Source organism: Hyperolius riggenbachi, chromosome 1 (assembly GCF_040937935.1).
Source record: "Hyperolius riggenbachi isolate aHypRig1 chromosome 1, aHypRig1.pri, whole genome shotgun sequence".
In the NCBI taxonomy this organism is placed as follows: domain Eukaryota; kingdom Metazoa; phylum Chordata; class Amphibia; order Anura; family Hyperoliidae; genus Hyperolius; species Hyperolius riggenbachi.
The window spans coordinates 661,353,959-661,366,910 of NC_090646.1; the positions used below are offsets into that span (position 1 = coordinate 661,353,959).

General features: G+C 46.9%; 1 protein-coding gene across 4 annotated transcripts in view; it reads right to left on the minus strand.

Moving 5' to 3' along the window:
• Positions 1 to 4,409: 4,409 nt before the first annotated feature.
• Positions 4,410 to 12,952, minus strand: part of LOC137532204 (mitochondrial amidoxime-reducing component 1-like) — a 28,189-nt gene continuing 19,646 nt past the window's right edge. The window contains exons 1-2 of one of the 4 annotated variants that reach the window (XM_068252461.1): positions 10,093 to 10,199; positions 4,410 to 7,251 (exon numbers count right to left, since the gene is read on the minus strand). In XM_068252461.1, the coding sequence (XP_068108562.1) occupies positions 6,178 to 7,185 (1,008 nt within the window). In that variant the 5' untranslated portion in view covers positions 7,186 to 7,251; positions 10,093 to 10,199 and the 3' untranslated portion in view covers positions 4,410 to 6,177. The other 3 variants (XM_068252467.1, XM_068252476.1, XM_068252453.1) reach the window with 3 other exon arrangements.

Below are 12,952 nucleotides of genomic sequence, written 5' to 3' on the forward strand. Positions count from 1 at the left end.
CTCACAGACCTGGGAATTAGGATTGACCCAGAGGTATCGTAAATTCTTAGTTCACAAGTTCAGCTAGAATGGCTGAGAAAGTTTAAATATCATCAGTCTCATACCAATATAAAAAATTGTTGTCCTTATTCAAACCGTTCTGCACAGCTTTGAACCAATTTATAAATTTTGTTTCTGCTATTAATCGATCATTTGACGTTTTGAAGCCACCCTTCAGGGCAGTGACACGAAGTGACACAAACTAACAGGATATAAGCACGACGAAGGCTGCAAGGCCGAAAGCTCGCTTATTCTTATTCTTTTTAGTTAGCCAATAAATGGTATCATCCTGATGTAAAACTTCTTGCTTTTACTGATGGCTAACACAGTACAATACCCTACTGCTACTATTTAGAATAACTTTCCAGCACTTTGCAATTAAAATAGTACTAAAAAGTAGTTGACCAAGTACTATCAAATTCACTTTGAGTATTTTCTTGCTTGCTGGTGGTTTAAAATGCATTTTATTGACAAGTTAGAAAATATCACCTGGGAGACAACTCAGGAGAAAATGTTAACCACTTGATGACCCACCTTTTACCCCCCCTTAAGGACCAGAGTGGTTATTAGTGATCTGTGCTGGGTGGGCTCTACAGCCCCCAGCACAGATCAGGGTGCAGGCAGAGATCAGATTGCCCCCCTTTTTTCCCCCCTATGGGGATGATGTGCAGGGGGGGTCTAAACTCTTCTGCCTGCGTGTGGCTGGCGGGGGGGGGGGGGGGGCACCTCAAAGCCCCCCTCCGCGGCGAAATTCCCCCCTCCCTCTCCTACCTGTCATCCCCGGTGATCCGGGCTGCACAGGACGCTATCCGTCCTGTGCAGCCAGTGACAGGACGTCCCCTGTCACATGGCGGCGATCCCCGGCCGCTGATTGGCCGGGGATCGCCGTTCTGCCTTACGGCGCTGCTGCGCAGCAGCACCGTACAAATGTAAACAAAGCGGATTATTTCCGCTTGTGTTTACATTTAGCCTGCGAGCCGCCATCGGCGGCCCGCAGGCTATTCACGGAGCCCCCCGCCGTGATTTGACAGGAAGCAGCCGCTCGCGCGAGCGGCTGCTTACTGATTAATCAGCCTGCAGCTGGCGACGCAGTACTGCGTCGCTGGTCCTGCAGCTGCCACTTTGCCGACGCACGGTATAAGCGTGCGGTCGGCAAGTGGTTAATTGCATATGGCCCATGAGTTTTTATGGCAGATAGATGGCTCGATAGATAATTTCCAATGATCAAAAAAAGTAATGGAAAATCGATCAGCCAGTAAATCTGCCAAAATAACTCATCGCTTTCATATATTCTTAGCATTAACGTTCCTATACAAAAGACGTTGATGGGCAGATTCGACCATGAGACAAATCTCTCTCTGGGCCGGTGCACACCTAAGCGCTCGCGAAATCGCAAACGCTCAGCGCTTTTAGAAGTGATTTTTCTAAGCGATTCTAGGCATGTGCCTAGCGATTTTCCATTTATACCTAGCGATTTTTGGAGTGTTTTTTAGTAGCATTTTTTTTCTGGTACAGTAGAGCTGCAAGTGTACTGGTTTTATTACAAAAAACACTTGGAAAAAAATCCTGATCTGATCTAGCGCTTTTCTACTTACCTGTACTTAATATTGAGGCTGAATCGCCTCAGAAATGCTGCAGGACCTGCGTTTGCGTTTTGGGAAAAAAATCACATCGCTCGTGTGACCCATCCCATTGAGTAACATTAGCCAAGCGCTTTTTAAAGCACTAGCAGTTTAAGAAGCGCTCAGAATCTCTGTAGGTGTGCACCAGCCCTCTAATGGAATCTGATTAGAGAGAGATCTGTCAGTTGCTCATACACTGCAGGCCAATTCTCGATCAATTTCAGCATGATATTTCTCAGGAATCAACCGAGTCCACCGCATCCACCACCTCACCGCTGCCCCACCCAGTGTATAAATGTGCCCCTGTGTGTGCATTTATACAGTGTGTCGCCCATTGTGTGGGGTGCCCTTCTGTCTTCCAGATCCTCCATTTGTGCTTCACACGCAGCCTGCATTTAGCGCACAACTTCACACACAGGCCACGCGCTATACTCCAGCAGCGTGTGAAGTGCAAATGGAAGATCGGGAAGACATATGGGTACCGCATGGTGGGCAGCACAGGATAGGTAATGTATAAATGCACACACAGGGGTCAGATTTATACGCGGGGGGGGGGGGATGGGGGTGTCGGCGGTAACAGCGCAGAGGGTTTCATTGCTCATTCCGATAACACACTGCGTTACCGCATGCACCCGACCGACCACGATGGCCCAAAATCTTGCAGTATGTCCGATCAATACATGTGACCAATTTTGGCCCGAAATTGGTTGCATCGTCGATTAAGCATGCTCATAGTGGCACCAATTTTCATCCGATTCAATAATAATTATCGAATTGGATGGATGATTGACCACCAAGTTGAGAGAGATGTATGGCCACCTTTAGATTGTAAGCCTTTGGCTGGCTCCTGCCTTCCCTAGTGTAGTGTACATGGCCGTGTGCTGCTTTCCTGTGGCTGGCTGTACTTGTATTACTGGACCTACCTAACCAGCCCAAATCACATGATCATGTATCTTGTACCCTCTCCCTTCCCTAGTGTATTCTACAGGATTGTGTGCTCCTTTCCTATGACCGCCTCGTACTTGTATTACTGGACCTACCTAACCAGCCCAAATCACATGATCATGTATCTTGTACCCTCTCCCTTCCCTAGTGTATTGTACATGATTGTGTGCGCCTTTCCTATGACCGCCTCCTACTCGTATTACTGGACCTACCTAACCAGCCGACATCACATGATCCTGTACCCTCTCTCTTCCCTAGTGTATTGTACATGATTGTGTGCTCCTTTCCTATGACCGCCTCCTACTCGTATTACTGGACCTACCTAACCAGCCGAGATCACATGATCCTGTACCCTCTCCCTTCCCTAGTGTATTGTACATGATTGTGTGCTCCTTTCCTATGACCGCCTCCTACTCGTATTACTGGACTTACCAAACCCGCCCAAATCACATGATCCTGTACCCTCTCCCTTCCCTAGTGTATTGTACATGATTGTGTGCTCCTTTCCTATGACCGCCTCCTACTCGTATTACTGGACTTACCGAACCCGCCCAAATCACATGATCCTGTACCCTCTCCCTTCCCTAGTGTATTGTACATGATTGTGTGCTCCTTTCCTATGACCGCCTCCTACTCGTATTACTGGACCTACCTAACCAGCCCAAATCACATGATCATGTATCTTGTACCCTCTCCCTTCCCTAGTGTATTCTACAGGATTGTGTGCTCCTTTCCTATGACCGCCTCCTACTCGTATTACTGGACCTACCTAACCAGCCGAGATCACATGATCCTGTACCCTCTCCCTTCCCTAGTGTATTGTACATGATTGTGTGCTCCTTTCCTATGACCGCCTCCTACTCGTATTACTGGACCTACCTAACCAGCTGAGATCACATGATCCTGTACCCTCTCCCTTCCCTAGTGTATTGTACATGATTGTGTCCTCCTTTCCTATGACCGCCTCCTACTCGTATTACTGGACCTACCTAACCAGCCCAAATCACATGATCATGTATCTTGTACCCTCTCCCTTCCCTAGTGTATTGTACATGATTGTGTGCTCCTTTCCTATGACCGCCTCCTACTCGTATTACTGGACTTACCGAACCCGCCCAAATCACATGATCATGTATCTTGTACTGTTTGCCTTGCATAACTTTGTCCTCTGATGTATAACCTTGTTATTTAAGTCTGTCATCTTTGTATCATTGTCTATATTTATTGTCCAGTGCTGCGTAATATGTTGGCACTTTATAAATACAATAAATAATGTAGGTCAGAAAGCAGCTATTTGGTAAGTGAGGCTTATAGATGGAGATTAGGTAACTCTATTGCTTTGTGCATTGCTTACAATTGCATAGTCCATCCCCCTCAGTATTCCCGGTAGACAAGCGGTCCCCCCACAGTATTCCCTGGCAGACAAGTGGTTCCTCCACAGTATTCTATACTTAATATGGAGGCTGCCATATTGGTTTCCTTTTAAACAATACAAGTTGCCTGGCTGTCCTGCTGATCTATTTGGCTGCAGTAGTGTCTCAATCCCACCAGAAACACGCATGCAGCTAATCTTGTCAGATCGGATCATGACGACAGAAAAACACCTGATCTGCTGCATGCTTGTTTAGGGTCTATGGCTGAAAGTATTAGAGGCAGAGGATCAGCAGGGCAGCCAGGCAACTGGTATTGCTTAAAAGGAAATAAATATGGTAACCTCCACATCCCTATCATGTCAGTTGTCTTACCTATAAGGAATACTTAGAAGATAAAGAATGCGGTGCAACATACAGAGTACACTCAGGATGCATATCAAATGTTTAATTATAGGACTCCTTTGGCACAAGAAAATAAGAAACTAATATTTTCCACTTGCTATTGGCTACTGATGATCAATGATGAGAAGATAAATCCAGCCTACATGCAAATATAATGCGAGTTGTATGCAGCTTGAGATACGTCCACTCAAAATGCACTTCCTTCTGGATTTGGATTGGACCAATTCCAAGCTGCATACAATTTACATTCATGCCAGCATCCAATTGACCTTCTCTATGGAGACTAGCTGTGGAGATTTGTTGTACTATGACCAGTCTAAAGTCTTGAGGCAACATGGCCTTCAGGATGATCCACAAGAGCACGTCTTAGAATTCAGCATTGGTTGCAATGACTGGGACATAAATGGTCTGTCTGTCAACAGATTTGGAGATCCATTAAAAACAGAAATCACCCTCTAAGATGGCTGTGCTATGAATTCAATCTTAGAGGGTGATTTCTGTTTTAATGGAGACAAATAGGTTTTACAGTGTGAGGCCATTTTCTATACATTTTGAATAAAGCTTATGGTGTTTTGAAGCAAGTTCTGATCCCTCTTTTTTTGTATTGACTCTTTCCTATGAAGGTGAGAACCTGTCAGTGTCGGTATCAGAGATGGATTAAGAGGTAATGGGACTTTAGAAAAGGTAGTCGATTTGGGTCTCCCTTGTGGTCTTTTTGGTTAGCTGAAGTGGAGAGAGGTCAGAGAAGGTGACAGGTGGGTCTCTTGACTCCGACTAGGCACCAAACACCTGCCTAGGTTCCCTGTTGGATAATCCTGCTCTTCCTGAACCATCAGGAGAGACCAGCCACCTCACCGCTTGTTGTACTTGTGGGGGAACGCTTCCCCTTCGTGCCCAGCCTACCAGCTAGTGTCCATACTGTCTCTGAGGCTCCGTCCACCAATCAGACTCATGTTGGCACTGGAAATCCTGGATCCTATGTATGAAGACATGAAGCTAAACTTTACAAGTCTTTGAGTAACCAAGTCCTCCAAGTTAGGTCAGTTATTCTTTATCATTTTGAAAATACTTTCCACCCCTCCATTCCTTCTAATCTGATATATAAAAAAATATTGATTGATGAAAACGTTCTTTGTTCCATGTTCTGTGTGCTTGCTGAGGGTGAAATATGTGCGTTTCCTGACATGTGGCTATTCTTTTCTGACCTATCAATTAAGTATTTGATCAGTTTAGTCAAATTCCTGAGGATCTAGATTAAGAGCTGTTTATACAACTTTCCAGGATTTTTTTCTTCCTACCGAAGGGATGGGACATCTGAAGGACTCCTAACTAGTTCACTAATGATAAAACCCAGGTGGCTAATAAAGGATTGGTCATAGTGGAATAAATTTACTTCTCACGGTATCCCCAGATGTCCAGAAAGCCCAGGTTGAGAGCCACTGAAGTAGAGGAGACCAACAGAGAAAGGAGAAGTCACCAGATCGTGTATTGTCCTTGCATGACACTTCTGCCACCTAACAGCCAGCCTGGTATTTCAGCTGATATTCATATGGTCTCTAAGGCTCCATCCACCAGACTCATGTTTGCACTGGAAGAACTTAGTGAGATTTTCAGCAACTATGTCCTCCAAGTTAAGGAAGCAATGAAGTGAAGCTAAAGCTTTAATAATATATTTCTTATCTATGGCTTATAAGATTTATTGTACTCAGTTATTGTTCACTGGTTCACGTTAATCCATAAACTTAATTTTTTAGTTAATGTTGTTCAGCATGTATTATTCAAAGCCTGGAATAGGTTTAACCTTGGCGGACCCGGATGTACACTGGATCTCCCACTTTCATTCTTCCAGTTCGCTCCACACCGTAGTACTGGCCAAAGAGTGGCGATTTCTTATTCTGGGAAGGATCCATCCGGAAGCTCCTCAGGGTGTCTAGAGGTTCCTTGCGGCTCATAACGCCTGTATCGGGATCCACAGTGGTCAGGAGGCAACGTCCACAGGACATGACACGCTTTAGCACGGTGGTGCCCACTTTGACGTCCTCCCAGCCATCCTCGGCAAAGGCCTGGCATCCTGACACCACAATGCAGGGCCTAAAATTTCCCAGAGTGACTGGTTTCTCCAAGTGTTTATTCAGCTCCTCCACAGAGGTCTCGGAAAGGAGCATAACTGGACTAGCATCTGGATAGGCAATCACATCTTTGTCTCTAAACTGCTTCTCTGTCTCTTTGGCCAGGCGAGGTTTCATAACCCCAGGCTCGAAATGTACCAAATGGTAAGGCTTACTGCTCTGAAAATAGGAAGTCAGCCACTTGGACACCTCATCTCCACAGTCTCTGCCTTGGATATCATGCCCAAACACCCGGCAATCCATTATCTTGTTGGTGTTTGGCTGAGAAACAGGCAACACTATTTTCTCCATTCCAGGTGCCTCAAGACTGAGAGAGTCACCAAGTCCAGTCACCGATATGAGGACAAGTCTTGGCTCCTGCCTAGCGGTCACCATCTGACCTTCCTCGGTCACCACAAGCCAGTGACGGTCTTCCAGTTCTCCATGTCTCAAGCCGAGCTCAAGGCATTCAGCCTCCGGTACAGAGACAGGACGGCATGACTTGATAGGATATATGAGAAGCTGCGACACTGTGCCTACTTGCTGTAACTCCCAGCGATTCCTCCTCCACCACATCCAGGAGGCGATGGCTGTGACGCCCAGGCCCGCTGCACACAGCAGAGCTACGCGGTGGCGTGGAAGGTCCTGCAGAGCTTCAGACAGGCCTCCAGCAAAGGAACGCAGAGAACTTGCCATGATCGATGAGAATTTCTGAAATTCACAGAGGTTACTTCAGTTTGGGAATCACTTGAATGTTCAAATCTGTAACAAGAGAAATTAATGCCACACATTATTAATAACAAAGAGACATATAGAATAATTTGATTAACAGTGGATATACATCTATCGATTATGGGCAGATTCAACCAAGAGACAGATCTCTCTGATCAAATGTGATCAGAGAGATCTGTCAGCTTCCCATACACCGCAGGCAAAAAAAAAAAAAGCCTCCCACAAGATGTAGATCATTTTGGTGTGATAAGTAGTGATAAAGTTATTGGGCAGGGGCGTAGCAATAGGGGGTGCAGAGGTAGCGACCGCATCGGGGCCCTTGGGGCAGAGGAGCCCCGAAGGGCCCTCCTTTAACTACAGAATTAGCTCTCTATTGGTCCTATGCGCATAATAATGACTTCTGTAGATACTTTGAACAGTGATAATCAGTAACAAGCTACCGTATTTTTCGGACCATAAGACGCTCTGGACCATAAGACGCACCTAGGTTTTGTGGACAAAAATCAGGAAAAAAAATTATATACTTATCCTAGTGTGTCCATGGCACAGGGGCGTCTTATGGACCTTTTCCCCCAATCCCCCCAAATGATAATGGCTCCTTTGTACCTCTTGTGTCCCTCCTTGTCCTCCTCAGTCCTTCCATGTACTTCCTGTGGCCCCCATATCCTTCCTGCTTTCGTCCTGTGTCCCCCTTTTTCTGTCCTGTGTCCCCCTCTGTGTCCTGGGGATATCCTGTCGCCTTTTGCTGAATCTCCCATGGCCCCCTTCAGATGCCTGCCAGCTAAATCACTCACCGCACCAATGCCCCATTGTGTCACAGGTGGCCTCCATGATTATTCATCCTTCAGATGTCAGCAAATCTTGTGGGGGCGCTGTCAATCATGGCCGCTGCAGCGGCCCGACACGCTGACCCCTGCCGTCACTCTTCCTACTGGCCGGATCCGCGTACAGCAGCGTCTATGCGGGCATTCCATTAAGTCCGCTCTGCCAAAGGGCTGCCTCGTTCTTACTCCAACGTCCATTTTAACTTGCTGCGAGTCATGGTCAGACACGCTGACCCCTATGCCGTCCATCGCGATCGCGCACTGTTCCTCCCGGCATCTGCCTCCATTTGTCCCTATCAGGCGCCGCCAGCCAATCAGGAGGGGGCCGATGGTCTTGAGGGCGGGAGCAGGCTCTGCCATTCTGGCCAATCGAGTGCAATCGATTCGCAGCAAGTTAAAATGGACTCGCAGCAAGTTAAAATGGACGTTGGAGTAAGAACGAGGCAGCCCTTTGGCAGAGCGGACGTAATGGAATGCCCGCATAGACGCTGCTGTACGCGGATCCGGCCAGTAGGAAGAGTGACGGCAGGGGTCAGCGTGTCGGGCCGCTGCAGCGGCCATGATTGACAGCACCCCCACAAGATTTGCTGACATCTGAAGGATGAATAATCATGCAGGCCACCTGGAGATTATCATTAAAGTGAGTGACACAATGGGGCATTGGTGCGGTGGGCGGCAGGGGTTAGCGTGTCTGACCGCTGTGCGTGTGTAGGTCCCTGATGCTGGTCCCAATTGTTACATTCGGACCATAAGACGCACATACTTTTCCCCCCCACTTTTGAAGGAGAAAAAGTGCATCTTATGGTCCGGAAAATACGGGGCTATTTCCCATCCCCTTCTTACACCTCTGACACTGTAGTTGCCATTGGCAGATTTTGGTGCGCCGTATAAATTGTCATGTATAGAGTGCTTGGGGGGCCCCATTGTAAAACTTGCATCGGGGCCCACAGCTCCTTAGCTACGCCACTGTTATTGGGGAATGAAAGGGAGGAGCGCTGAAATGTGAAAATTGCTCTGGTCCATTAGAGGAAAACCCCCTCAGTGGTACACTAGTTAAACACAGGCAATGTGAAACTGACGTCCATGCTTTGTGTGTGTGATCCAAATGGGGGCAGTGTTGGACTGGCTGAAGCAGTAGTAGCGTTCACAGACTACAGGGTTAATGGATTACAATTCAACAAGACATTGTACCCACAAATAATCTTCTTACATAATATCTTATTCCACAAAATGTCTATAGTGGCTGACACATTTCATAGCTTCAAGTCGCTTCCTCCTGAGAAAATGCAAGTGTGCTTATAAATTCTGGGTGTGTTAACAGAGCATTCACATTACTGCAGCCCCTAAACCAGCACAAACCAAATTTATAGCTGGTACTAGTAGACAAGTATAGGAAGCCAGAGGGCCCCCCAATATAGATAGCCTGAAGTAGCCCCCCAGTATAGGTAGCCTGAAGGGTCAGCCCCCCCCCCAGTATAGGTAGCCGAAAGTAGCCCCCTCAGTATTAACAATACCCTCCCCCCATGTAGATTACCAGAAGGAGCCCCCACCACCAAGATAGGTAGCCCCTCAGTGTAGAAAGCCAGATGTGACTGTGCCACCCATCCCCATGCAGAGTAGCACAAGCAGAGCATGGGAGGGGAGTACCTCACTACTCCAGACATCCCCGTCTCTACAAGTCCCCACTCTTGTTGTCACAGAGCCAATGGGTCATGAGACAAAAGAGGGCCCTGTAGTCATGGAGACGGGAAGGCCTAAAGCTGGTGGATCACTGGTGGAGCCTGGAGGGGGGGTTGTCACTTCTCTACCTCGCACCGCTCTGCACCTCAGGGAGTCCACCACAAGTCTTCATGAGGCCATCCCTGATGAGGACGAGGGTGACAATCTTTACCCAGAGTTCCAAATTCACCCTAAAGGCCCTGAGACTGGAATCCCAGCTGGCTGTTTGAGCTGCTTTCTCTGGCCTGGCTCACCACAGGGGAGTTTGCTTGTAGAAAGAGTCAGGACCACATGCATGCAGTAATGAGGAAGGAAGGGGAGATCTCACCGTCCTGTTGCTGCACAATCCACACCCGGGAATCCACAGCGACGTCTCCTTAGCAGAGTCCAGGAAGGGAGGAATGTGTCCCAGCCTGACTCCTATTCACGTTCCAGCTACAGGCGGGGACAGAGCAGAGTTCACACAACGCAGTCATGTGCCAGGCTGTGTGCCAGCTTAAAATGAACCCAAGGTGAGAGTGATATGGAGGCTGCGAGATGTGTGTGTTGATCTATTTGGCTGCAGTAGTGTCTGAATCACACCAGAAACAAGCATGCAGCTAATCTTGTCAGATCTGACAATAATGTGAGGCCCAGCGCACACCAAAAACTTCTAGCAGATCCACAAAACGCTAGAGGTTTTTGAAGCAGATTTCAGAGCGATTCTAGGCATGTTTTCTAAATGCTTTTGGAGCATTTTTGTGAAACAGATTTCAGAGCGATTCTAGGCATGTTTAGAGAAGTTTTCTAAACATGCCTAGCTTTTTTTTTGGAGCGTTTTTTTGTTTAGCAGATTTCATATATTGTTACAGTAAAGCTGTTACTGAACAGCTTCTATAACAAAAACACCTGGAAAACCGCTCTAAACTAGTGTTTTTCAGAGCGGTATTCCACTTTCATATACTGTCTTAAAGAGACACTGAAGCGAGAATAATTCTCGCTTCAGAGCTCTGCTAAAACGCCGCTATCCCGCGGCTAAATGGGGGTCCCTTCACCCCCAACCCCCCCCCCCCCCCCCCCCCGCAAAATCAATGACCAAATTGGTCGTAGATTTTGCTGCTCCTAGAGGCAGGGCTAACGGCTGCAGCCCTGCCTCTCAGTGGCACATCGCCGCCTCTCCCCCGCCCCTCTCAGTGAAAGAAGACAGAGGGGCGGGGGAGAGGCGGAGATACGCGCTGACAGACGCGCGTGGGGCAGGGCTGCGGCGGTTAGCCCTGCCTCAATCCGGAAGAGATCCCCCGCTGCTCGGAGGGGATTTCGGGGGGTCAGGGACCCCCGTTTAGCGGCGCGATAGCGGCAGTTTAGCAGGGGCACACATGCCCCTGCTAACTATGAGCTCTGAAGCGAGATTTATTCTCGCTTCATAGTCTCTTTAACATTGAGCCAGAAACGCCTCAGAAATGTAAAAAATGCTGCAGCCCCAGAGTTTGCGTTTGTGGAAAAAAAAAACGCTCTGGTGTGCACCATCCCATTGAAATACATTAGCCAGGCAGTTTTCAAAAACGGTCAAACTGCTTTGGTGCGCACCAGCCCTTAAAAACACCTGATCTGCTGCTGCATGCTTGTTCAGGGTCTATGGCTGAAAGTATTACCACTACAACTTGCAAATCGCTATGAATTAGCATTTTGTAATTGACTTCATGAGGTAGCGATTTTAAAAAGTGTAATCTTTTTGCCAGCGAGTGTGATTTCAATTTTGATTGGTCATTTCAAATTATAATACATTTTTTTAAGCAATCTTTAAAAAAGGGAACCAGAGACGAAAACTGCCTTAAAAAAAAAAAAAAAAGTTAAAAAAGATGTTATACATACAGTGGGTTGCAAAAGTATTCGGCCCCCTTGAAGTTTTCCACATTTTGTCACATTACTGCCACAAACATGAATCAATTTTATTGCAATTCCACGTGAAAGACCAATACAAAGTGGTGTACATGTGAGAAGTGGATCGAAAATCATACATCATTCCAAACATTTTTTTACAAATAAATAACTGCAAAGTGGGGTGTGCGTAATTATTCGACCCCCTGAGTCAATACTTTATAGAACCACCTTTTGTTGCAATTACAGCTGCCAGTCTTTTAGGGTAAAGGTTCGTATACACGTCCGATAAAGATCGTTCGTTACGAACGATTCGTGACGTTTACACGATATTCAAATTAGTCGGAAAAGATCGTTCGTAATGAACGATTGTGTACACACGTGAACGATATAAGTATAAAGTACTGAACGACGAACGATTAAAAAATGCGTGCGCAAACGGAAGTGACGTTATGACAGGCAATAAGAACATGCGTTATCGGACGATCTTTGTACACACTGCAACGATTGAACGATTATCTTTCGAAAAAAATCCGCCGGGTTGGATCGGTCGGACCAAAAAAACGATCGTTGGAAAATTTGGAGCGCACGATTATCGGTCCAATTGTCGTTATCGTTCGTTTTTGAACGATCGTTATCGTACGTGTGTACTCAGCTTAAGTCTCTACCAGCTTTGCACATCTAGAGACTGAAATCCTTGCCCATTCTCCTTTGCAAAACAGCTCCAGCTCAGTCAGATTAGATGGACAGCGTTTGTGAACAGCAGTTTTTTTTCAGATCTTGCCACAGATTCTCGATTGGATTTAGATCTGGACTTTGACTGGGCCATTCTAACACATAGATATGCTTTGTTTTAAACCATTCCATTGTTGCCCTGGCTTTATGTTTAGGGTCATTGTCCTGCTGGAAGGTGAACCTCCGCCCCAGTCTCAAGTCTTTTGCAGTCTCCAAGAGGTTTTCTTCCAAGTTTGCCCTGTATTTGGCTCCATCCATCTTCTCATCAACTCTGACCAGCTTCCCCGTCCCTGCTGAAGAGATGCACCCCCCGAGCATGATGCTGCCACCACCATGTTTGACAGTGGGGATGGTGTGTTTAGAGTGATGTGCAGTGTTAGTTTTCCGCCACACATAGCGTTTTGCATTTTGGCTAAAAAGTTCCATTTTGGTCTCATCTGACCAAAGCACCTTCTTCCACATGGTTGCTGTGTCCCCCACATAGTTGTGGCAAACTGCAAACGGGATTTCCTATGCTTTTCTGGTAACAATGGCTTTCTTCTTGCCACTCTTCCATAAAGGCCAACTTTGTACAGTGCATGACTAATAGTTGTCCT